At 46.1% G+C, this 26,352-nt stretch overlaps 1 protein-coding gene across 2 annotated transcripts in view; it reads left to right on the top strand.

Annotated features, from left to right (window-relative positions):
* LOC144762304 (exportin-5-like) overlaps positions 1-26,352 on the top strand; it is a 2,548,278-nt gene that overhangs the window by 897,252 nt on the left and 1,624,674 nt on the right. For both annotated transcript variants that reach the window (XM_078647452.1, XM_078647453.1), the window contains one exon: positions 19,937-20,052. In XM_078647452.1, the coding sequence (XP_078503578.1) occupies positions 19,937-20,052 (116 nt within the window). The remainder of the gene's footprint in view (positions 1-19,936; positions 20,053-26,352) is intronic.

Here is a 26,352-nt window from a genome sequence, read left to right on the forward strand (position 1 = left end):
CTATGGAGAGCAGTCTTCGGGCTAAGTCTTGAAGGAATGTAAAGCAGCTTGTTTTACCAGTCTATAATCTCTTGAATGACCAAATGAAAGGAGTTCCACACAAGGTATGTATATAAAATATATGTATTTATTGCTAAACACACCCTGCTAGTCTCTTTATGAGGCTAGAGGTCAAAGCACATCTGTTACAAATAAAATATCACAGTAAATTAGCACAATATACGATAGGCCCCAGGGGGGGGACCGAACCATATACTAAGAAAGTGGTATAGGAACCACAACTTGACTAGACACAGTGCCTAGAGCACGTAGAATTGCTGGAACCCCACGGAACCACCCGAGGCAGCGACACAGGAGACCCACGTGGGACGTGTGCAGTGTTTGAACACAGGTGCGAGCCCATTCAATGCTATGGGAAAGTCGCGGTTGGAAAATTAGAGTTTAAGGACACTTAGAGGTGGACTAGAAACAAACCTTTTTGGACTTAGATGGCTCTAGGGCCAACACCCACGGGAGCACTGGAGTACTCGTGTTACCTAACCCAGGGAAGCCGCGTGCATAGGCGTCAAATGGTGTTGGGTGTCTTCGTCGATTAAAAAGGCAAGATGCTGCAAAGGGCTGCTGCTGTGAAGAGAAGTGTCCAAGGTGATCCAGGCCTGGATCGAATATGTGAAGAACCTGAAAGCAGAGTGGACAGAGTCTGGGTCACTAGCCAGTGCCCACGGGCACGATAGACGAATGCCCACCGATGTCGGGTGCTTCAGGTGCGAAGAGGTGAAGCTTGATTCTGCGGCCACGAGGACCAGGAGACGTCGACCAGGAGCTGGATTCGAGCTGTCCCATGAAGTATGTTGAGTGCTGCGGTGTCGGTGCCCGGATTGGACCCAATAAGCCTTGGCAACAGCAACCCACGCAGGAAGAGAAAAGATGCTTCGGTGCGTTACCAGCAAGGTCCTGGGGATTTGCCAAGCGATGGAGAGTCAGGGCACGTCTGGAGCAACCACGGAAACGCAAGTAGAGTTGCCTTCACAGGGACCCACTAGTCGACGGACCAGGGATCGCAAAGGGACCTCGAACGAAAACACAAAGGGCCACCTCACGGAACACTCGTCGAGTGTAAGCAGGCAATCTTTGCTGCAAATGCTGCTTGGGGTCAGGGCTACAAGTAACCCAAAGCTCCGCTTCAGAGGTTGCCTCAAAGCTGATTCTTCTGCAAATGGTCACGGTGTCCAGGAGTTCAGGTTGCACGATCTCCACGAGGGATACAGGCCTCAGAGTTGCTGAGCGCACAGATCCAACTCAGAGACCTCGGGAACCCACCTCCTGTGTTGCAAAATTCTTAGGAGTCCTCAGGAGCTTCGGAGATCCAAACCCTACTGTTGCGTCTTTGGTGCCTGCCACGCAGGGGAGTAGCTCCTTTACTCCAAGGGAGATTCTTCAGTCATCTAGCGTCGTGCAGATCGTCGAAGTTCCAGGATTCAGTATCAGAGTTTCGTCCAGGGATATCTAAAGTCTTGTAGTCATGGGTTCCTTCTTTATACCCAAGGAAGGGTTGGACTAACTTTGGGGACCCACCTATGGGAGGGTTTGGAAAGAGGGGTGGCTACACCATTTCCTTTGTCCAGTTTCGTGCCAGAGCAGGGGCTGGTAGCACCTACAACCGGATTGAGCTGGACAATGCACGGGGACACCAAATGTGCCCACAGTGCAGACTTCAAAGCACCCTCGGAGTGCACCCAACCAGCCCCAATACACTAAAGCCTGTCTGAGAGGTGTTCACACCTCCCTGCAACAGGAAACTTATTGTCCTGGCCTCCCCGCCGGAGTTTCGTCCAGCAGCAGGAGGTCAGACTCCTGTCTGTGGCTGCAGCATCCATTTTGTGATGCCAGGCTTCTGTTAAGCTGTTACCGGGTGCATCGGTGGTGCCATGTTTCTCCCTCTAGTAGGGTGGAATCATACCTCCCCCACCAGTTACTGGTGGGGATGTATGATTCCAAGGTGTTTGACACCAAACACAACATGTTTATGTGCAGCTGTTTTAAAGTTAGCATTTACTGCAAGGTTATAATGCACTTAATAGCATATTGTCTGGCTGCATCACAGACCACCCCGGAGAAAAGATTCCGAAGGCTGTAGAGGGGCTCTGCTCATGCATGGGCACCCTCTCACATAAAACCAAGCACCCTGCCTTCAGGATTGATGAGGCCTGCCATAGGGGTGCCTGATAGGTTTATATGTGCAGTGATAGGGTGAGATATAGTGAACCCGTATCTTGGTAAGGGGTTCATGCACCACCTTACTCAGGCTGCAGTAGCAGTCCTGTGGTGTCATTTTGGAAGGCATCCCAGGGGTGGCATAATACATGCTGCAGCCCCTGGTAGGCCTCTGGGGTACCTATACCCTAGGTACATAGTGTACCATATACTAGGGACTTATAAGGGTACCCCAGAATCCAAGCTGAAGTGTACCTAAAGTACAAGGAATCCATTTTAAAGAGAAAGCAGATAAACTGGGGCCCTGAATAGCAGGATCCCAGTCCAACTAAGTAGAAAACCAGCAGAACACTAGGAAAAAAGTGGTGGCCACCATGCAGTCAGATTCCACCTTCCTACACTCAAGATTCTTTCTTGTCAAAAAGAAAGACAAGGAGTTCAGGCCTGTTCTCAACCTAAGGTAGGCCAACAAGTGGATTCGTAGAGAGAGATTCTGGATGCTAGCATTACACCAAATCTACCCTCAGCAACATAGAGGGGATTGGTTATATGCAATCGACCTTCAAGACGAATACTTCCACATTCCTATCATAAGGAAGCATGGCAATTTCTTGAGGCTTGCAGTGGGGAACAACAACTACCAATACTGTGTACTTCCATTTGGCCTGAAGTCAGCACCCAAGACCTTCTCTAAGTGTAGTATGGCAGTGGAAGCTGCCCATCTGAGGAGTCACTAAAGTGTTCATTTACCCCTATCTAGACGATTGGCTTATCAAGGCATCCACGTATCCGGAGGCTTAGCTACCCTTCAATTGGACCTCCAATCTTCTCCTTTTATTAGGTCTTCATGTCAACCAAGCTAAGTCTACCCCGATGCCTGTGCAGTGCCTGCAATCACTAGGAGCATCCATCGATACTCACGTGGCAAACGTGTCCCCTTCGGAGTAAAGACACTTATTGATCCTTCGGAAGGCTCAGGTTCTCATGACAATGTCTCACCCAACTGTGGTAAATAAATAATTAATTACCGGTACTATTTTTGACTAGATATATATAATAACAGATAGCTCAATAAATAAGAGTCAAGATTCGAGGTAGCTGGAGTTTGCAGGTTTTAATATAGCATAAAGGACAGGAACAGGACAACCTGCACGGGAATAGGATGGCAGCTGCCGGGGCCAGGATCTGGAATGATAACCAACTTTTAATAACAGTGCACAAGTATATATAGTTAAACAAAATACATAGCATTCAATACAGTAGGCGTAGCAGTGGGCGGGGTTTGTAGCAGTCGCGAAAGATAAGGCATGAAGTAGGTGTAACAAGAGGTGTGTACAAGGCGGATACATAGACATGTGATGCAAACGTAACAGAATATGTCATAAAAGGGGCGGAAACATGGAGGGGGCTACCTAAGGAGCCGGGACCTCTGACCTAGTGGGGCGCGCAAGCTGGCAATGACGTGTTACCAGGAGGAGCTGGGGCTATGACTTCTGCACTAGAAGAGGAGACGAAAGTCTAGAGTGTCAGAGCGACATGTACCTAAAGCCTATCTAGTATCTAGTGTTTAGAGAACATGTTGATAGAATCCAGAAGTTATCAGGGCAAAGGCTAACAGACACTAAGACTGGTGCATGCATAATCCTATATGTAGTGTGTGTGCGAGGAATATTAAATAATACTAATACAGTATTTCTCTTACATGGAGACATAAAGGCTAGACCATGACGGAAACTATTGATGCGATTCAGTAGCTTTAGGAATTCAGAGAAGGAGGGCTGGACTGATAACTAGAATCATAACATACTCTTGGCAGACTGGCAGGCAGAGCCAGGCCGAGCCGGGCACTGTGAGGCATGAAAGTAAGCTAAGGGTCAGGGATACAGGTGGGGGCTGTATCGCTCCTCGGAGAGGGTTCAGGAGACAGGAGCTGAATCTGAGTCCGGGCCCTTTTTGAGGCCTAGAAACGGGGACTTTTCAATTAATTAACGTGCACACTGTAAAACGTGGCAACATGGGTTTACATAGGCCTAATATTCGTTGTATTCACGAAAACTGGAAACTGGCATACTAGAGATGGACACAACTGTAATTGCGTCTTTAATCGATCAGAGGGGAATACATGCATATCGATCATGCACATATAACATAACATGGGGAACACGTAGGCACATATAACATGGCAAAATTTACTTTTCCACATTCCCTCCTTGTGCCCTACGTTTCCATCAGGAAACATCTATATTCATGATACCATCTATCATTTCATACAGCATCATTTGCTCGTCTCGAATTGTCTTGGAACGGGACTTAGGACGGGACTTAGGACTAGGAATACATGATGTAGCACAAATGCCGCAAATCGCAGGGCCACATTGTATACAGAGGCAGCAACTGAATATGATCATTACTGCAATACCTAGAAATGACAATACTTTCCATCCCCAGGCAGAAATTATACTCCAGAGCCAACCGGACCATGTCCAGGTGCCTGGATTCTGGTGTAACTGATAGGCAATTTTATGAAGTCTGGTTATAGCTGAATAAACAGACGGCGCGTTATTAGGAATGAAAATGCAGCAACTAGATCCGATGACTCTACATGCTCCTCCTCTATCGGCCAGTATGACGTCAAGAACGAGACGATTTTGGAGCACGACAAATCTCATAGCAGATTGCTCTTCAGTTAAGTTACCTAGAGCAGAAGTAGTCTCATTCACTACTGCTTCAAGGGTTCTGGTTAATCTACGTATTAACTTACTATTCTGGATAGGGCCTATAAAGAAGAAAAAACCTTTATTGAAATCGGTATACTGTTCTAGAGCAGTTTCAGTTTGATCGACAATTGGGGACTCAATCTCCCTTCTATGTCTGACGTGTACTAGATGTGTGTTTCTATGATAATCAGATGGGGCTAGGAAAACTGGTGGCAGTAGGAAGGCAATGTAACAGGTTCCATCCCAATCGAGGGGCAGACGAATATATGCGGTCTGACCACACACAAAATAAGAATGACGTGAGGCTTTGAAAATAGATTTCCCACTGTCACTATACTTGACAATAGTAGTACAATCACTATGTCCTACATGTGCGGAACCATTCTTTCTGACACATAATTCGCCTTTGACTGGTAGTACTGAAATAGCAGGTAAGTCTGGAGTAGTATCAGACTGAACATTCAGAACCATAAAATTCGAAGAATAATTACCTAAATTATAAACTTCATTTTCTAGATCTAACCCTGTTCTATGGGAGAGACCTTGCTTGTCTGGAAAACATGTACTATTCAAAAGGGACATATCAGTTGAGGATGACGTTAACGTGGACCATGCTCCACACGAACCATTATGTGAAAACGGATAAGGAAAGAGTGGCAGAACTCCCTTCGGTGTCTGGAAAGGGGGGAGTCGACCACACACCCAACAATTAGTGGCATTGCTGGTCTGGTGTGAATAGTGTAACATTCTGATGAATGTGTTATTTCTCATAGCAAGACGATAGGATAACTCGTGAGGAGGCAGATCACTAAACGTGTGCTCTACTGTAGCATTAGAAAACTTATTTACATGCGGAATTGGAAAACATAAATGAAATGCATAACTTGTGCAGGTAACCATCAAACTTAGAAACAATAGAAAACTTAGAAAAACGATACATCGGATAGAGTTTTGACTAACTCTCTCACTATGGGGGTCTATCTCATACATGTCAGATACCTGTCTAACCGTTTCACCCGAGGGGGACTTAGACAATTAAACTGGCTGACTTATTTTACTAGACCGGAGCTTGGATTTATACTCCTGCTGCGGAGTTTCCTCTAACAGGGGAAGGCTTGGAATCAAAGTTTGTAACGGGACAGTCCTTGAGAATAGGGCAGTCTTTAGAATTCTGGCAGTCCTTTAAAATGGAACAGTCCAATGTTTTTATGCGACATCCATGGAATTTCTTGACGTGGGACAGGTGCACCCAGCCTTTGCGGCCTTCCAACTTCACGGCCGTGCGGGTGGTCAGAAGGACAAGTTGAGGTTGTTTCCAGCGAGGCTCCAGCGGACTTGAACGATCAAAGTTCCTTACAAAGACTAGGTCGCCTGGAATGACCTCATGCGGTTTCACTTCGGTATTGTCTGGAAATGCGGCGGCAACCTGTGAACGACAAGAGTGTAGGGCAGACATCAAGGAAGCTAGGTAATCTGTCAGCATATTACTTGAAACATCGGTAATACTGCGGGGTCTAGGTGTACCCCACATATTTGGGGGGCGGCCGAATACGACCTCATAAGGGGACAGACCTGATCTGGAATGTGCGACCATGCGCATATAAAATAGAGCGACTGGCAGAGCTACTAACCAGTCTACACCTTTCTCTTTACATGTCTTAGCAATACGGATTTTCAGGGTTTGATTATGTCTCTCTACGAGACCGGCTGCTTCTGGATGGCGTACACAATGGAACTTCCACTGGTACCCTAACAAAAGGGAAACATGCTTCATTAACTCAGATGAGAATGGCTGGCCGTTATCAGAATATACGACCCTAGGGAGTCCATAACGGGGGAAGAATTCACGAACCAACTGCTTGGCAGTGGTCGCTGCTGTGTAATCTGAAACTGGATATGCTTCTGTCCACCTGGACAAAGCGCATACAACTACAAGGACATACTTGAAACCTCGACATCGCTCCATCTGAATATAATCCATCTGGAGGACTTCAAAAGGGTGGTCAGGAGGTTGGAATCCACCTTGTTCCACCGGGACACTTTTACCTGGATTGAACTGGCAACATATCATACAAGTACGGACTTTCTGCTTGACTGCAGCTCGTAAGTGCTTGTTGAACCAAAGGTTCTGTATACTGTCTAACATGGCTTTTTCTCCTAAATGTGCAGGACTATGTGCGGTATTAATAATGACTTGAACCATGGAGTCGGGGAGAAACCATGTGGCTTTTCCCTTCGTCAACCATCCCTGATCTGTCTGGACCCCTCCTTGTTCGGACCATTTCTTGATTTCGTCAGGAGTAGCATGTAACTGTATGTCTATGACATCTTGTGTAGGGTCCTTAACTGTCATACAAGTAGTCGGATCTGGAGTGTGTGTCAGTGTTGTGTTAACTGGAATGTCTGGTGTCTGAGCTGTAAGCTTGGCTGTTCGATCTGCTAGATCGTTACCTTGGGAAATGATGTCAGTGACTTTAGTGTGTGCTTTGCACTTCATGATAGCGATAGCTGTCGGTAAATGTATTGCATCTAACAGAGCTTGAATGAGGAGACCATGCTGAATCTTGGTTCCATGAGAAGTCATGAAACCTCTCTCCTGCCAGAGCACTCCGAAGTCGTGTACAACTCCGAATGCGTAACGTGAATCTGTATATATGTTTACTTTCAGGTTCTTGGCACGTATGCAGGCTTGGGTCAGAGCGACTAGCTCTGCTGCTTGAGCAGACAGGGTGTCAATACGATGTGTTTCAATAACTTCAGTGTCAGTAGTCACTGCATACGCGGCTACTAGTTCTCCTGTACTAGTTCTCATACATGAACCATCCACATAAAGTGTCAGGTCGGGATTAGGTAATGCAATGTCTGTCAGGTCTTGTCTTGGCTTAGTCATGGTGTTAATAACTTCCACACAGTCATGTGTGGCAGGATTTGAAGTAACTGACGGTAACAGTGTAGCAGGATTTAAAACTTTGCAGCGTCTGATTTCTATGTGTGGCTGGAACAGTGTCAGTTCATAACCTGTTAAACGTGCAATGGTCAAGTGCTGAGTCTGTGTTCGGTTTAAAAGAACTTCCACGGAGTGTGGAACTTGTACTGTCAGGGAATGTCCTAATACTATGGAATCACTTTGTCTGATAGCTAGTGCTGTGGCTGCAACTGACTTGAGGCACGCAGGCAGAGCCTGGGCTACTGGATCTAGTGTGCTCGAAAAATAAGCACAGGGCTTGTATTGTCCTGCTTGATCTTGTGTGAGAACAGATAATGCAGTACCATCACGTTCTGTGACAAAAAGTGTAAAAGGCTTACTATAGTTCGGTGTAGCTAGAACAGGTGCTTGGCATAAGGCTTTCTTTAACTCATTAAAAGCAAGTGTATGTTCGGATGTCCAAGGGAGGACAGTCGATACGGCTGCCTCCTGTGTCGTTAACTGTATCAGTGGCTTGGCTAGAAATGCATACTGAGGAATCCATTGTCTGCAGTAAGAAGTGAGGCCAATAAAAGCTCGTACCTCCTTCTGTGTCTTGGGCTGTGGAAGACTCGCTATTAACTGGATACGGTCTGGTGTCAACTGCCTACCCCACTTGGACAGTAAGTGGCCTAAGTAGATCACTTGCTGGACACAGAACTGGAGCTTCGAAGGGGACACCTTGTGCCCCATCTCGGCTAGGAAATACAGGACTGTAAGTGACGCACGCTCGCAGTCACGTTCAGAACGGGCTGTGATCAGTAGATCATCGACATACTGGAGCAGGGCAGTGTCAGTTGGCATGTGAATATTGTCTAGTTGTCTTTTAAGTGCTTGACTGTAAATGCTAGGACTTTCTGTGAAACCTTGAGGAGCTCGTGTGAATTTATAGCTCCTTCCATTTAAACAAAAACCGAAAAGGTACTGGCTGTCTGGATGAATTGGAACACTGAAAAATGCATTCTTGAGGTCTATTACTGTAAAAAATACAGCTTCAGAATCAATAGCTGTCAATAGGGATGAAATATCTGGGACTACTGGATACTGGGGAATGATACATTTATTAAGTTCTCGAAGGTCAATCACTAATCGATATACTGGAGGTGCATTTGGATCAGTACGTTTCATGACTGGAATGATAGGAGAATTACATACATTGGAGTCAGTTTCTACAACCACTCCTTGAGCAATGAGCTCGTCAATAATTTTGGATAAGGCTGCTACAGCCTCAGGTGGCAATCTGTACTGTCTGATTCGTGGCAAGACTATACCTTGCTTGAGGGTCACACGATGGGGTGTGATGTGCATACATCCTACATCAGTTGGACCTTGCGCCCATAAATGCTGCGGAACATTGGACAATCTGGGATCAAAATCACGTAATACATAGTGACCTTTGAAGTCACGCAAAAACAATCGTATTCCTTCTGGGGAACAGCAAATTACTGCACCTAATTCTTTCAATGTTTTAATACCGAACAAATTTTCTGGACATGATTTCGTAAGTAATAAATCAGTAGTTCGGGACAATGGACCAACTTCTAGAGTAACTGGCTTTGATATCTCGTTAACAATAGGCTTTCCTGAAAATCCAAGGGAAACATTTCTAGAGCCTGAGAGCGGAGCCCCTGGAACCTCGTCATGACTGATAGTAGTCCTACTTGCCCCTGTATCAATCAAAAACTTTCTGTCTTTCCCTAATACTTGACTATGTACATAGGGACCCTCTTGATCTACAGGTATCTCGATGAGAGGCAAGCCTACCTCCCTCTCTAGGCTGTTTCATGAATACGGTTGATACTCTGGATACTCTGTCTGGGCATACTGGTACATCTGCTGTGTAACATGCTGTGTTGCAGCGATAGGCTGTGATGCTGGAACTGGCTGTGGTGCATTCTGTGGTGACTGAGAAGTCTGTGAAACTTGTTCTTGTCTAGGCGGACGTGGTCTTTCTTTAGTTTTACCAGTGGCTATGTTGTGTTTCAGAACTGCGCACTCGTTTATAAAATGACCTGGCTGCTTACAATAATTGCATGTCCCTTTAACGGGAGCTGCAGGATGACTGGCTTGATTCGGACCCCTCTTCTGACTGTCTTGTGGAACAGATTGAGCAACTAGTACTTTCATTTTCGTGTCTTTCATACGTCTCCTTTCGTGTTCTTGCTCTTCCCTGATTCTGTTCTGGTGATACTGGAGCATCTGGAGCATCTGGGACGGGGTACTAGCTTGCCAAGTACTTTCGACTTTCAAAACTCGATTCTTAACTTGTGGGCTTGAATTCTCGACTAGTTTAGTAACAAAAAGATGAGGGTATGACTCGCTACCTGTCTTCAAACCACTGTTAATGATAAAACACTTCTCGAATCTAGAATAAAAATCACTAGTGTCTTCATCTGGTTTCTGTTTACATGCTGAGATTGCATCCCAGTCTTCCTTTTTCGTGACTAATAACCTAGGCAAAACCTGAATCAATAACTCTGGTAATTCTTTACATTTCTCTCCAAGACCGGTACCTGGTACTCGTATCTTATCTTCAGCTTCTAGAACTGCCCAATCGATCTTTTTCTCTCCCACCTCCCATTCTTTTTCCTTGAGTTTCTCATATACCCCTGCGGGCAACAGGACCTTTAGCATTTTAATAATATCTGGATACGTGTATTCTCCCATACGGAGCATGTCTTTTAATTCACGGTGGAACCCTGCTGGATCTTTGTCGTGACAGGGAATTAACTTTTTCATCTCTAAGAGTTCCATCTTCGTAATCGGGGTGTAAACAAATACTCGTTGCATTTCACCATCTGGTGTCCTAACTGGGTGTACTTCTCGTAACGGATGCTGTCTATCTATGTAAAACGGTTTACTTTCCGGAGGTGAGACGTGAACAAAATGCGGATTCAGAAACGTTCTATATTTGTGGCGTTGTTCTAGAATGACACTAATTAAATCGGTACCTAAACCTTTCCATTTATACTGGAGTAACTCGTTCAGGACATCATGTAACGGACCTGGATCAGAATGTTGACCCTCATACAGTGTAATGAGGTGCTGGATCATATACATACCCACCAGTCGCTGCTCGGCTGGGGGCAGTTTCAGAAACATTTGTGCCACTATTTCGTCTGGAAAAGTGGTAGAATCAGTAGCCCATCGGACTGCTGATCGGGCTAGTTCTTGTTCATGCATGGTACTAAGTTCACTATAACCGATTCGTGATTTCAAAATGTGATCGGTGGCTTGAAATACTCTTTCCAGAGAACCTTGTTCTGGTGCTGGAAGATGGAAGACTTTCTTGTGTTCTAGGCGTGAATGTCGGTCTGGAAATCTGATTCTACCTACATACGCTATTCTGGCGGTATTCTCGTCTTCTGCTTCTTCAGTATCAGAGTTACTTTCTTTCTCGCTTACTTGTGCTTCTTTACGTTGTTCGTGTAACCTTATTATTTCTTTACGTATTTTCTTGTACATACTCTCTATACTACTGATGGTCCTGTGTTTACCCTCGGCTATATTATCACTCCACCTTGTTAGAATTTTCATTTCGTTCGGATCTTTAGTCGGGGAATCTTGTTCCCTTATTAAGCAATTGATTAGAAACTTTAATAACATAAGCTGGGTCTCAGCTTTCCTGAGAGACATGATTTCGCCAACACTTTCTGGATCTTCTCCAGTACGGATGAAACGATACATTCTGTCTAGATCTTCTTTCATATTCGGTAGGGTGGCCAGATACTCGGTCACCCATCTTACACGCAATGAATATAAAACCATATTGTCTTCGCCTGGGACTGGATCATAACAGCATTCGGTAAGAGCTCGCCTGATGTCTGCAACGGACTGATATTTGGGCGTACGCTGTAACGCACGTTCATGTAACTCGACTAACCCTATACGTTTATTTGGCGGCGGGGTGCCAGGAGGACCTCCTCCCGCGGCCCCTAAACTGGAATCGTCGACTGATACTCTTCGTGCTGGTAGAGTGACTGATGTAGCGGGAACTTGTACTATGGGCTGGACCGGGGGTACCGTAACAGGTGCTGTAACAGGTGCCCCGGTGGCTGGAGGAACAGGTATTACATTATTTACAGGAGCTGGCGGAGCAGGATTCGCATATTCTGGGACTGTGTCGTCCAAATAGGACGAGAGAAAAATATCAGCTGCGGTCGGTTTGTGACGTAGCTTAATCGGAACTAATGGCGGCGGAAAATTACATGGTGCTTCCGGGGTTGCTTTTGGCAAGCCCTCGGCAAGAAGAGGATACATACCCTTAATAAGGGCATTTCTCTGTCTGTCTGACTGTTCGGCTTTAACTCGTTCACCTATTTCGATGAATTCCCTTTCTTGGGCTCTTTCAGAGGATTCTCTACTTAATTCTGACTTTCTGATTTCTTTCTCTGTTCTTTTATGAGATTCTTTGCGCCATAACTCGATGGCATCTTTCTGTGACTGTCTGGCTTTCTTTTTCCATAATGTTTCTTCTACTCGCATGATGCACTCGGCATCCCATGTACCTGATACAGGCCATCTATATTTCTCTTCTAGATCTTTAGTATACTCGACCCATAAGTCTAGATATAATATGGCACTTATGCCATGCTTATGATACATAAAATGACCTGGACTGTCCCTAGGCGGGACAGGAACTGCTTCCTCGAGCAGACCTTTTCTAGTTCTTAGCTGACGTAATTTTGAGAACAGAGGCATGACTAGACTGGAGTCTGGACACAATACAATACACAATGAACACGATGATTACTGAAAAACAACACATTCATACCACGACATTGAAAACACATTGAAGAACATTTAAAATAACAGTTCGGACAAGATACTACCTGAAATACTGAGAACAGAACACATGAATTTCCTCGAGAACAGAACTTACTAGAGCAGACTAGATGCACTGCTGAAACAGTACGAAACTTACCGGTCCCATAAAGAGACACGTCAGGACCCGCATCCACCTAAGTAGACACTTCGTGTTGGATCTGTGTACCCAAACCCACGGACCAGAGACAAATTAATTGACCCTGTCTAGATACTACCCCAGCAACGGTACTCACCGGGCAGCAAGAACGGAAGGCCTCAGACTGGACTGGACTGGACTGCTACGACGACGGACGGACGAACTTCGGACTTCAGTTACAGGTGGGCCTCCGGATACCTCGGACCTTGGACTCTCGGCTTGGGCTCTGGTCGGGACTCGCCGCGTTCCTCCACCGCCTCGTCTGGATGCTGGACCGCAACCTCCGTCTCCTCCGTGGGCCTGAGGGATACTTGAAGCAGAAATATCTGCCACTGCGCAGGATGGTTCCGTCACGACTGCAGAGGATCAGGGGGCTTGCGTGGCTTCTCCGGCGCGTGGGGAAAGGGCAAGTCCCTGTTCGGGCGCCATTATGTGGTAAATAAATAATTAATTACCGGTACTATTTTTGACTAGATATATATAATAACAGATAGCTCAATAAATAAGAGTCAAGATTCGAGGTAGCTGGAGTTTGCAGGTTTTAATATAGCATAAAGGACAGGAACAGGACAACCTGCACGGGAATAGGATGGCAGCTGCCGGGGCCAGGATCTGGAATGATAACCAACTTTTAATAACAGTGCACAAGTATATATAGTTAAACAAAATACATAGCATTCAATACAGTAGGCGTAGCAGTGGGCGGGGTTTGTAGCAGTCGCGAAAGATAAGGCATGAAGTAGGTGTAACAAGAGGTGTGTACAAGGCGGATACATAGACATGTGATGCAAACGTAACAGAATATGTCATAAAAGGGGCGGAAACATGGAGGGGGCTACCTAAGGAGCCGGGACCTCTGACCTAGTGGGGCGCGCAAGCTGGCAATGACGTGTTACCAGGAGGAGCTGGGGCTATGACTTCTGCACTAGAAGAGGAGACGAAAGTCTGGAGTGTCAGAGCGACATGTACCTAAAGCCTATCTAGTATCTAGTGTTTAGAGAACATGTTGATAGAATCCAGAAGTTATCAGGGCAAAGGCTAACAGACACTAAGACTGGTGCATGCATAATCCTATATGTAGTGTGTGTGCGAGGAATATTAAATAATACTAATACAGTATTTCTCTTACATGGAGACATAAAGGCTAGACCATGACGGAAACTATTGATGCGATTCAGTAGCTTTAGGAATGCAGAGAAGGAGGGCTGGACTGATAACTAGAATCATAACATACTCTTGGCAGACTGGCAGGCAGAGCCAGGCCGAGCCGGGCACTGTGAGGCATGAAAGTAAGCTAAGGGTCAGGGATACAGGTGGGGGCTGTATCGCTCCTCGGAGAGGGTTCAGGAGACAGGAGCTGAATCTGAGTCCGGGCCCTTTTTGAGGCCTAGAAACGGGGACTTTTCAATGAATTAACGTGCACACTGTAAAACGTGGCAACATGGGTTTACATAGGCCTAATATTCGTTGTATTCACGAAAACTGGAAACTGGCATACTAGAGATGGACACAACTGTAATTGCGTCTTTAATCGATCAGAGGGGAATACATGCATATCGATCATGCACATATAACATAACATGGGGAACACGTAGGCACATATAACATGGCAAAATGTACTTTTCCACACAACTGTGAGGAAGGTCTCTTCGCTTCTGGCTTGATGGCATCCTATATATTCCTCATACCAAATGCACGTCTCCACATGAGACCCCTGCAGGAATGCCTGGAAGATCAATGGGACCAGCGAACAGGAGATTGGGAAGACCGGATTCAATTGTCTCAGCATGCCCTTGGTCTATCAAATGATGGTGGTCATCCACCAATCTCTTACGAGGGATTGCGTTCCACAAGGAGATACCTGTTCATACCATGGTCACCGATGCCTCTCTCCTGGGATGGGGAGCCCATACAGATCACCTTAAAATTCAGGGCAAATGGTCACACAGAGAGACCACTTACAACATCAATCTGCTAGAGCTACGAGCAGATCATATGGCGCTGAAAGCTCCCTGCTTGTCCAGAAGAACAATACAACAACAATGTTCTACCTCAATTAGTAGGGAGGCTCGAGGTCCAGACCATTATCTTGGGAGCCCAGACGACCTGGAAGTGGCTTCTAGCCACAAATCTGACCATCACAGCAACGCATCTCCCAGGTGTTCAGAATGCTTAGGCTGACTCTCTCAGCAGGCTCCTTCAGGAAAACCACAAGTGGGTCTTAAACGACGACGTGGTCCAAGATATATTCGGAAAATGGGGTACTCCGTAGGTCGATTTGTTCGCCACCGCAGAAATCCACAAATGCCAAAGCTTTGCGTTGAGGTTCTACGAACAGGGAATGCTGGGGAATTCCCTATGGATCAACTGGTCTGACAGATTTCTCTTCTCTTTCTCCTCCAGTACCCCTAATCCCAGCAGTCCTCATCAAGCTCTCACAGTTACAGGTCAAGATGATACTCATAGCTCCAGAGTGGCCACGTCAGTGGTGGTCCACAGACCTCCTTCACCGGTCTATCCATCCACATCTCAGGCTTCCACGCAGATCAAACCTACTAATGAAATTCAGAAGATAGATGGTGCACCCCAACCTCTCCTCTGAATTTGGCAGCATGGCTCCTGAGCTAGTACAGTATGGACACTTGAACTTACCTCAGAACTGCATGGTCATTCTCAAGGAAGCTAAGCGGCCATCCACACGTTCCTCTTATGCTCATAAAAAAAAGAGCTTCTGTATTTGGTACTCATCAAAGAATGAGGATCCTACCCCTTGCCAGGAAGATGTCATCCTTCCATATTTGCTTCATCTCACACAATCTGGCCTTCAATTTTCTTCTATTGAGATTCACTTGGCAGCCCTTACTGCCTATAGGAAATGCCCTTCCCAAACTTCCATTTTCAGAATTTGCCAATGATTTCTTGGAGGGTTTGAATAAGGTTTTTTCCTCCCATTAAACGTCCTCCTCCTTCGGAGCCTAATGTGGTACTCTCTCGGCTTATGCAAGAGCCTTTTGAACCCTTATGTAAGGCGACTCTTAAGCATCTGTCTTGGAAGACAGCTTTCCTTGTGGCTATCACTTTTGCCTGCAGGCTTAGCGAAATCCAGGTACTTTGCTGTCAAGAGCTTTACACCGTTTTTCATGCATCAAAAGTTATGAGGATTCTTCCGAAATTTCCTCCCTAAGGTGGTTTAGAATTTTCATCTAAACCAGACTATTTCCTTACCTACTTTTTTCCAGCATCCATCTAGTCTAGCAGAGAGATCGCTTCATTCCCTGGATATTAGAATGGTTTTTAATTCTATCTGGATAAAACTAAGGATCTACAGAGTTCAGACCAGTTATTTATAAACTATGGCTCTCTCCTTGCAGGTCTAGCGACTTCAATGCAGTCTGTCTCCAGATGTATTGTTTCTTGTATTTTACTGTTACCAAAAGCTAACAAATCCCTTTCCAATAAGCCTAAACCTCACTCTACCAGAGGGAAGGCACCTACTGCGGCCTTGCTTCAGAATATTCCCATTACTGAGATTTGCAAGGCTGCTACCTGAAAGTCAGTTCATACATTCACTAAACACTACTGCCTGGACTGATGCTAAGGCAGATGCTCAAGTAGGGCAGGCTTCCCTTTGGAACCTGTTTGCTTAAACCCGCATACCAATTTCCCTGTCTCTACCACTGTATTTTATAGGGATGGGCTTGCTAGTCTATTCAAGTGCTTATGACTATACATGGAAATCCCCTACGAGAGAAGGAACAGTGTCTTACCTGTAACTCCAGTTCCCTCGTAGGGGTATTTCCATGATAAGTCATAAGCAACCCGCCCTCCTCACCGGTGGAATAGACAGACGGATCCATAACATAGAATATGCATTCAGTTATCGCCCTGAAAAAGAACTGAAGTAGCTGCCACTGGCTGTGCATGATGGGATACAGGTGGTCTCTGGATTCTTAAAGGCATAGATTCTAATTTTAAGACATATACTGGCTGCTTATGGGGCTCTGTACTCTCCTTTCATCTCTATCAGGAAAAAGGGAGTTTTGTGAAGGGGAGTCTTCAGTGTGTTAAACATCACACAAATTGCACAAAATATTGTATACTAGCCATATCTTTTCACTGCAAGATGAAGATGCAGCCAATGTTGCCTATGTATTTAGGCTGCATTTTCCTTCTGACTCTTAAGTGTCTTTGCAGGCCTTCTTAAAGAAAGGCGAAAAATACCCACTTAAGAAGATATATCTAAAGGAGTGCTCCTGGGTCCCAGCACATGGACGGGACTATTCAAGTGCTTATGACTTATAATGTAAATACCCTTACGAGAGACCTGGAGTTACAGGTAAGAAACAGTGCCTTCCCCACAAACCCCTCCCTGTTCAATCCCCAAATGGCCCCTTTCGTCACCATCATACGCTCAAACAGCTTCAGCATCATCCCCTATACAGATGACACCCAGCTGATCCTCTCCCTCTCAAAATAAAAACCCATCACCCAATATATCTTCATCAAGTGCATATCCCATGTAGCTGATTGAATGAGCAACATCTGCCTGAAACTCATCGGTACAAAAGGGGGTGGTGATGGACGGAGCATCTGAATCAATCAAACACTCACACCCAGTCAAAAGAGCTGGGTTTAATTCATCACCGTTCTTTAGCCCACTCTGCCACCCCAGTTCAGACATGGCTATATGCAAATCAGTCTGACCCTGTGCGTCATGGGAACAGTCCAGCCCGAACTGCCAAGCCATGTCTTCCCTGGACCGGAAACAAGCATCCGAGGACCCGTTTCTGGCATTCCAGCCGTCTTCAGCCCGGCTTGCTTGAATCCAGTGGCAAAGTGAGCAAGGGACTCACGTCTGAGCATACCCTGCCACACTTATGGCGGCCAAAAGCGGTACAAAAGGTGGTGATGGCCGGAGTATCTGAATCAATCAAACACTCACACCCAGTCAAAAGATCTGGGTTTAATCCATCACTGTTCTTTAGCCCACTCTGCCACCCCAGTTCAGACATGGCTATATGCAAATCAGTCTGACCCTGTGCCTCATGGGAACAGGCCAGCCTGAACTGCCAAGCCATGTCTTCCCTGGACCGGAAACAAGCTTCCGAGGACCGGTTTCTGGCATTCCAGCCGTCTTCAGCCTGGCTTGCTTGAATCCAGTGGCAAAGTGAGCAAGGGACCCACGTCTGAGCATACCCTGCCACACTTATGGCGGCCAAAATCGGTACAAAAGGGGGTGGTGATGGACAGAGCATCTGAATCAATCAAACACTCACACCCAGTCAAAAGATCTGGGTTTAATCCATCACCGTTCTTTAGCTCACTCTGCCACCCCAGTTCAGACATGGCTATATGCAAATCAGTCTGACCCTGTGCCTCATGGGAACAGTCCAGCCCGAACTGCCAAGCCATGTCTTCCCTGGACCGGAAACAAGCTTCCGGGGACCAGTTTCTGGCATTCCAGCCGTCTTCAGCCTGGCTTGCTTGAATCCAGTGGCAAAGTGAGCAAGGGACTCACGTCTGAGCATACCCTGCCACACTTATGGCGGCCAAAAGTGGTACAAAAGCTCATCTGTGGCAAAACCAAAGTGGTATTGTTTGGCAAAGACTCCTCACTTTCTCACCAGCTTGGTGGCCAACCAAGTTGTGACCAGCCCCCATCCCCACCAAAGCCTCCAAGAACTTGGGCATTATAATAGACAAACAAAAGTCCTTCGCCAACCAAAACTCCTTCGCCATCCAGCTCAATGTAGTCTCATGAATACGCTTACACATCTTCACAATGCTCAGGACACCTGCTCGACATCTGTAGATCGGTGGCTCAAGATCTTATCACCAACAGACTTGAGAATGGCAACTCCTTCTATGTTGGCATGATAGCCCAGCTTACCAACTAGCTCCAGATTTTATAAAACACTGCTGCTAGACTCCCACTCAACCAACCAACACAAGTTCACATAACCAACACCTGAGAAACCTCTACTGGCTCCCCATCCAGAAATGCCACCAATTCAACCTTTTCAACCTCACTTAAGAGGCACTTCAAAACCAGGGCCCTGTCTATCTCAACAACGGCAGCCACTTCCACATCCTAACTAAACACCTAAACTCAGATGGCCTGCTTCTTGACCATGTCCTCCGCATCTGGCATGGCATAACTATTTGAGTGGCTTTCTTCGACAAACCCCCTCCCCCACCCCACCCCACCCCATCCCCCCATGAGTGGCCATCTCAGTCCTCAAATATAGAAAGAAAATGAAAACCTGGCTCTTCAAATAGCCTTAAGGAAGCCCAGTCTGCACCTTCTCTGGCATCAAGATTCTCTCCAAGGTGATATGCAAGCCCTGCAAATACTGATAGCATTGCATGACATGATGAATGCACATCCATAAAAAATTATGCAGCCACATCATTGCGCTGTTTCCTGCCTCTGCCATTTGTTCACGCTGTATAGTATCTGCATTTTTGCAGCTGCTCTACAGCATAAAATCCAATGGGTCTTTGCAATGCTTTTTCTTAATCTGATGCAGAACAGCATTGTCATAAAGCATAGGCAAAGCCATTAGGTCTGCATTGGCAAAGCAAAAAGATGTAGCCTATTGGCTTTGCTGGTCCTTGTTCTATTTGTTGCTATGATGTTGGCTTGGTGTTTTCTGTTTTTTCCCTTTCCTCTGAGCGGCATCAGAACAGATGTACCTTGCACACATGGTGAGTTCATTTCCCTTCCACTGGTGAGACAACTGATGAGTACCTGGTGCTGCTTCAGCATTTACTACGACTTGTTAGGAGGGTATGACTATGTTTCTGGATTTAGCCTATGAAAATGTTTCCAAATCTTTTCTTGTGTTCACATAAAACTTCAAAGATAAGATGTCTGTAAAAGCAAGGCTCTAGAAGACACCTTTTATAAGGCTAGAACTTGTCCTATCGTTATGTATTTCAGGGCTAAATATTTGGTGGTGAAAGTTTGTAAACCTCTAATGTGTTTATGAATATATAAAATACACGCATGAATGATATGATATAATGAGATTCATCACGCTGCTAATATACATTTCTCTTTTTTCATGTCCTCAGCTGAAATATTAAAATTTCTGAGCTCCCGCTCCTCGTCTAACTTGCAGCAATGGAAAGCTATTACGTTTCTTATTGAAAATATTATGAGTAAAATTTTTAAACTTCCTAAAAGTCAGGTATGTGTTCCTTCCTTAAGCAATACGTTTTGGTACGGTGTTTACCGATCATTGATTCTGCTATGGTTATGTATTGTTTATACTGTAACTCTCAGATGTGTAGTGGGAAACCTACTATTTTGTTTTGATGCTGTAGGAAACTGGCTCTGTACATACTAAACCATAAATGAGGTATAGTGTGCACAGAGTCCAGTGAGTCCCCAGAGGTATAGCAGAAGCGAAGTTAGGGAAGTACTAACAGTACTCTTTGTGGTAGTGTGGTCGAGCAGTTAGGCTTATCTTGAGGGTGTGTAAAGCATTTATTGTGTTCACTCAATCAAGGCTGAAGGCACACACCAAATAGGTATGTATAAAAAGGTACAATTATGTTTGAGGCATGTGAGCTGTAGATCACATGCTTTGCATACTCCTGCCATCTACTGGTCGGTCCGGATGTTTGTAAGTTGTTTTTCTCCGAAGAAGTCTTTCCAGTCACTAGGTAGGTGACACCTCCTTTTGGTGATAGTGCGCATGGGCATCTACTCCATTGTAAGATTTTTTTTTCCCACCAGAGGGTTCGGACGGGAATTGCTGCACTCCGGTTCAACACCGATACTTGGGTTCCCCTCGTTGCGCAATCCACTTACCTTCGACGGTATTGTTTTAGATCGCATATTTCCATTCCCTCTGTATCGTATTTACTACAAAATCCCTCTTTCATTCGGGTAGCTCATGGAAGGCTGTTCGGCCTTCACACGTCGGTCCGCCTCGTGGTCGATGGAACGGATTCCATTCAAATTCTGCCCATGGTGCCATTAGAAGTTCCTGCGTACAGACTCACATGAAGTGTGCAACTTGTGCTGATCTCCAGAGCACAAGAAACAGGACTGCGACACGTGTAAATCTTTCCTATTGAAGAAGATGCTTTGCAACCACTGGGCTAGACGTCGCGACATGCAGAGCCAACACACCGGTTCCATTCCGGACCTCTTTGGAGAAGATTCTGAGCAAGAGACCCGCAATGCCATAGGAGCTGAAGAAGAACAGGAGCCTATCTCCGTCCCCGGATCTGGCTCTGATGTGGACAGAGATATCCCGCAAGAGCTGCGCATCGTGAGTACCGATCCTCCCTTGCCCCAAAGTCCAACTCGGCCCAAGAGAAAGGCTCTGGTCCCACCCCTGCCTACGGGCCACGGTCGGCACAGAAAACATGTTTCTGACACCCTGCCTTCCGGCTTGGCACCGAAAAACACCACAAAGCCTTCCAGCTCCGAATTGAGTCATCCACGTTCAGGCGCCGAGCCGAAATCTTCACGGTCAGAGTCAAAATCCATGTAAGTCCCACCTCCTTCGACACAGAAAGCGTCTTCGGATCCGAAATCCTCAGCTTCCAAAACACCGGCACCGAGACCTCTGGCGCCGAAAAAAACAGATAAGCTGATTTCATCAAAGGACCACCGTGTCAATGTTCCGCCCTCAAAACCGGGCCCGAAAAAGAAGGAACTGTACATTCATCCAAAAACTGGACACATTGCGACCAAATTGCCACTCAAAAGCAAACCTGAGCCTGAAGAAGCTTACCAAATTACTTTAAAAAGGAAGCATGTGGGTACTAACCCTTCTCCTACTCCATCACCTCCTTCCCCTGAGTCACAACCATTGTTAATTTCACCTGGTGACTTACCACCACCATATACACCTGATGATCAGGATGATGGAGTTGGGGCTAGGATCCGACACCTACAGACCCCTGGAGAGATTACAACATTAATTCTCCCACAGGTAACGATCCTGATCATTACCTGACTTCGCCTTCTCCCCCAGACGGCAATGTAGGTATGGCAATATCATAGAACAGCTATAATGACATGGTTCCGAAAGCTGCAGTCAGGGTCAGCTCTTGTTAGAGCACCATCTCACACATAGCCAAGCACTCTGCCTCCAGGATTGTTAAGGCCTGCCATAGGAGTGACTTATAAGTTACTGTGTGTCTATATTTAAGGGTAGATATAGGAATACTATACCTAAGCAAGGGGTGATTACACGACCTTGCCCCAGCTGAGTGATCAGCCAATTGTGTCAGTTTGAGTGGCCAGCCAGGGGTGGCATAATACATGCTGCAGCCCCTGGTAGGCCTTGGTTACACCTATGCCCTGAGTACCTAGGGTACACTTCTACAGGGGCTGATAAGGTGAGCCAATTTCCAAGTGTGGATGTACCTAGAGTACATGGTGTGAATTTAGAGAGAGTGCATCTGGGCTGTGGGTCTGATTAGCAGGCCCACAGACACATCTAAGCCGAAAACCAGTAAAGCAAAAGCAAAAAGTGGGGGTGACCATAGGAAGCAGACCCTATTCTCCTACATGCAACACTTAGCAAATGCAGTACATTGAAATAAATTGGCTTTTTCAGTAAATTGCAGGTAAGTTACTTTTCATGTTACTTTTCTAATTCAGTGCTGGATACTTGGATTCAGCACTGGGGCTTTTTCTGGAAACAGGTAAGTAATTACTGGTTGATTATTGGCATGATTTTTAAAGAATATTTGTAGATTTCAAAACTCCTCACTTAGAAACTTTTTGGAGCTGTACATTGAAATGAATAGGCTTATTCAACAAACTGCAGGTAAGTTACTTTTCACGTAATGTTTTCTAATTCAGTGCTGAATGCCTAGATTCAGCACTGGGGTATGTCCTGCAAACAGGTGAGAAAACACGTTTTGGTTATTTGTAAAACTTTTATAGAATATATTTGGATTTCAAAACTTTTGGAGGGAACATTGTGAATGTTATCCTATGAAGGAAAAACAGGTTATCGGTTTGCAGGCAAGTACACGACTATGGGAGTTAAGGTTCTGGTGTTAGACTCCGGGGGGTCAGTGATGCACTGGAATTGCACCCTCAGCCAAACTAGGGCGGCCAGATGCAGAGTGTTGAGGCCCAATGTTATCCTATAGAGGATAGGGGGTCTCTGGTTGCTGGCTGCTGGCAAGCAGGCCACGAGGCTGTGGGAGCAAAACTCCTAGGGTTTAGCTCAGGGCAAGTTGGGGACCAAGGTAGCAACAAGGGTGCACCCTCAGCGGCACTAGGGCGGCAGGGTGCTGTTTTGAAGGCGGGTGTGTTGTTTCCAATGAAGAACCTCGGGGACAAAAAACACTGCAGACTCTGGGACGAGGTCCTTCCAGGTGCGACCACCACTTCGAGGGGTAAGTTGGCATGTCGTTGGTTGGTTAGGCACTGCTGGTTTGGGCACACAAGCCCGTGGGGTGTAGGGGTGCCTTGGGACTTCGGATTTTCTTACCCGCTCTGGTCGCGGTAGGGGTATTCCTCTTGGTTGAGGCTGCAGGCGTCGTCTGGAGGCTTGAAGCAGGTCACGGGTCGCTGGATCTCGGGTCAGGTTCACCGGGAGGACCTCCTTGTGATGTTTTTCCACTCGAGCTCGGGCCGGGTTCAGCGGGTGCAGTGTAGGCTGGATTCGCGGTCTCTGGCTGGTACCAGAAGCTGCAGTTTAAACACGTCTGGAGTGTTGTGCAATTGTCCATGTGATAATGTATCAATTCAATCAACTATCCTTTTCTGTTTTTCTGCCAATTTTACTCTTTGTACAGGAAGAGATGGATTCTTCCCTTTTTAAGGCACAGTGGTCTAAGACAATGCCGCCCGCTTAACTGTTTTTACAACTACTAGATGATGATTATATCGCCAAATTAATTTTAGTGTTTATTAAGAACGTTTATACTAATGTGATTATAATTATGTGAATAATTTATTGTGAATAGCTGTATAAGCAATGTGCTGTTTTATTTGTGCTTTTATGACTATTTTTTAATAATCGAATAAAGCTTGTTGAAATTGAACACGTCCGGTGTTCACGGGAGAAACAGTCACGGAAGTGAAGGCAGGCAGGTCCTCCGGGGTTTGTGAGGTTGCTGGCTGCTGGACACGCCTGGATTTCGCAGGAGCAGGTTCGTGGGGAGACAGGCCTGTAGGGCTGGGGCCAAGTCAGTGGGCGTCGTCCTCTTGTTATTTCTGCACGGCTCTTCGTCCTTCTTCTTTTCTTCATGTAGGTAGGCTGGATCTGGGAAATGAAGGCAGGGAGGTCCTCCGGGGCTTGTGAGGTTGCTGGCTGTTGGACACGCCGGGATTTCGCAGGAGCAGGTTTGAGGGGAGACAGGGCTGGGGCCAAGTCAGTGGGCGTAGTCCTCTTGTTACTCTGCACAGCCATCTTCCCGCCGAAAGGGAGGGAGACAGGAAGGGGATCTGCTCCTGATAGCAGGATAGGCTGGGGGTCGGATTACAAAGGCTGCCAGCCTTTGAAGCTCCCCGGCCACAGCGCTTTCTGGCCTTGGGGAGGTGTGAACACCTCCGCCCAGGAAAGGCTTTGTTTCTGGCCTCAGGGAGCGTAGGCTTCCACCATAGGAGTCCAGAGACATGTCTCGTGGTGACAGGCTGGTGTGTACCAGTCAGGGAACTCACCAGAGGCTGGTCGTTTTTCAGGGGAATCTCTGAAATGCCTTCTGTGCGCATTTTTCATTAAATCCCACATTGGCATCAGTGTGGGTTTAATGGGCTTAGAAGTTTGATACCAAACTTCAGTTTTAAGTGTAGCCGTTATGGTGCTGTGGAGTTCGTAATGACAAGCTTCCAGCACAATATACTCTTCGTGGCAGCACTGCACTTACAATGCCTAAGAATTACTTAGACACTGTAGGGGTACAGGGCTCATGCACCTTTACCCCCACCACTGGCATAGGCCACCCAGCTAGAGATGTGACTGATCTATGCCAGGGCAGTGGGTTGTAGGCATGGCACACAGGGATGTGTGCCATGTCAACTCTTTACTTTGTTCTGCACCAAAACACACAGCCTGCAAAGGCAGTGTGTGTGTATAGAGGTACAGGGCCTCTAATGTTGGAATAATAAGTGCTGCATCACTTAGAGGTCTTTCCTGGTCACAGTGCCCTGGGTACCTGTGGTACCATTTACCAGGGGCTGACCTATGGCCAGAGATGCCAATTGAGTTAGTTTTGGGGAAAGAACACAGGCCCTGGGAACCTGATTGGCAGGGACCCAGGGCACACCAAGAAAAATGCATCAGTAGTCTGGCAAAAAGTGGAGAGGTTACTGCAACAGAAACCCACTTTCCTACAAGCTGCATACACCACACTCAAAAACAGTTCATCTGCTTCACAAATTGGGATTCACTGTCAATCTCACCAAGTCTCATCTTCAACCCTCCAGCACGCAAACGTACCTAGGAGCCACAATAGACACTTGCAAAGCTCTAGCGTACCCCAACCCAGTCAGAATACACAACATGCAAACCCTAATATTACAATTTCAGCCACAACACTCACTACCAGCCAGAGTGTTTACGCAGTTGATAGGAATGATGGTGTCTTTCATTCTAATTGTTCCTTATGCAAGACTCCAAATGCGTCCCCTACAAGAATGCTTAGCACATCAGTGGAACCAGGCTCAAGGTCAGTTAACCGATCTGGTGTTTGTGGACGGCCGCACTCATCACTCTCTGCAGTGGTGAAATACACAAACCTTTCCAAAGGGCTGCCATTTATCAACCTGGTTCCACAGATAGTGCTCACAGCAGACTTATCCCTCACTGGTTGGGGAGCTCATCTTCAAAAACATACCATTCAGGGCATGTGGACACTACAACAAAAACAACTCTACATAAACCATCTGTAGTTTGTAGCAATTATTCTAGCATTGAAAGCTTTTCAGATACATGTAGTAGGCAAAGCTTTCCAAGTTCGTACAGACAGCAGGACAGCAATGTACTACATGCAAAACAGGGGGACAGACTCTCTACAGCTTTGACACCTAGCTCAAAGCATATGGAGATGGGCCATACCTCAAAAATATATCTCTTTGCAGAACATCTCCCAGGAGTAAACAATCGAATTGCAGATCTGCTCACTCCTCAAAGACAACAGATCACTGAATGGGAACTACACCCTCAAGTTCTTCTCCCATTTTTTCAAATATTTGCCACACACCTCAACGCAAAATGCCCAAACTTCGCATCCAGGTATCCACATCCATTGTCCAAAGCCAATGCACTATGGATCAATTGGTCAGGGATATTTGCTTACGCTTTTCCACCTCTCCCGCTAATTCCATTACTGGTTTGGAAGCTCAAGCAACATTCCCTCACAATGATCCTAGTTGCTCCCACATGGGCTCGACAACCCTGGTTCACAACCCTGTTGGTAAGTAAGTAAGTAAGTAATTTTATTTAGCATAGTTACTTAAAACCATTGCAGTACAAAACAGATTAAAAGAAATATTTGTTAAAACTACA

The sequence above is a fragment of the Lissotriton helveticus genome, chromosome 6, assembly GCF_964261635.1.
Source record: "Lissotriton helveticus chromosome 6, aLisHel1.1, whole genome shotgun sequence".
NCBI lineage: Eukaryota > Metazoa > Chordata > Amphibia > Caudata > Salamandridae > Lissotriton > Lissotriton helveticus.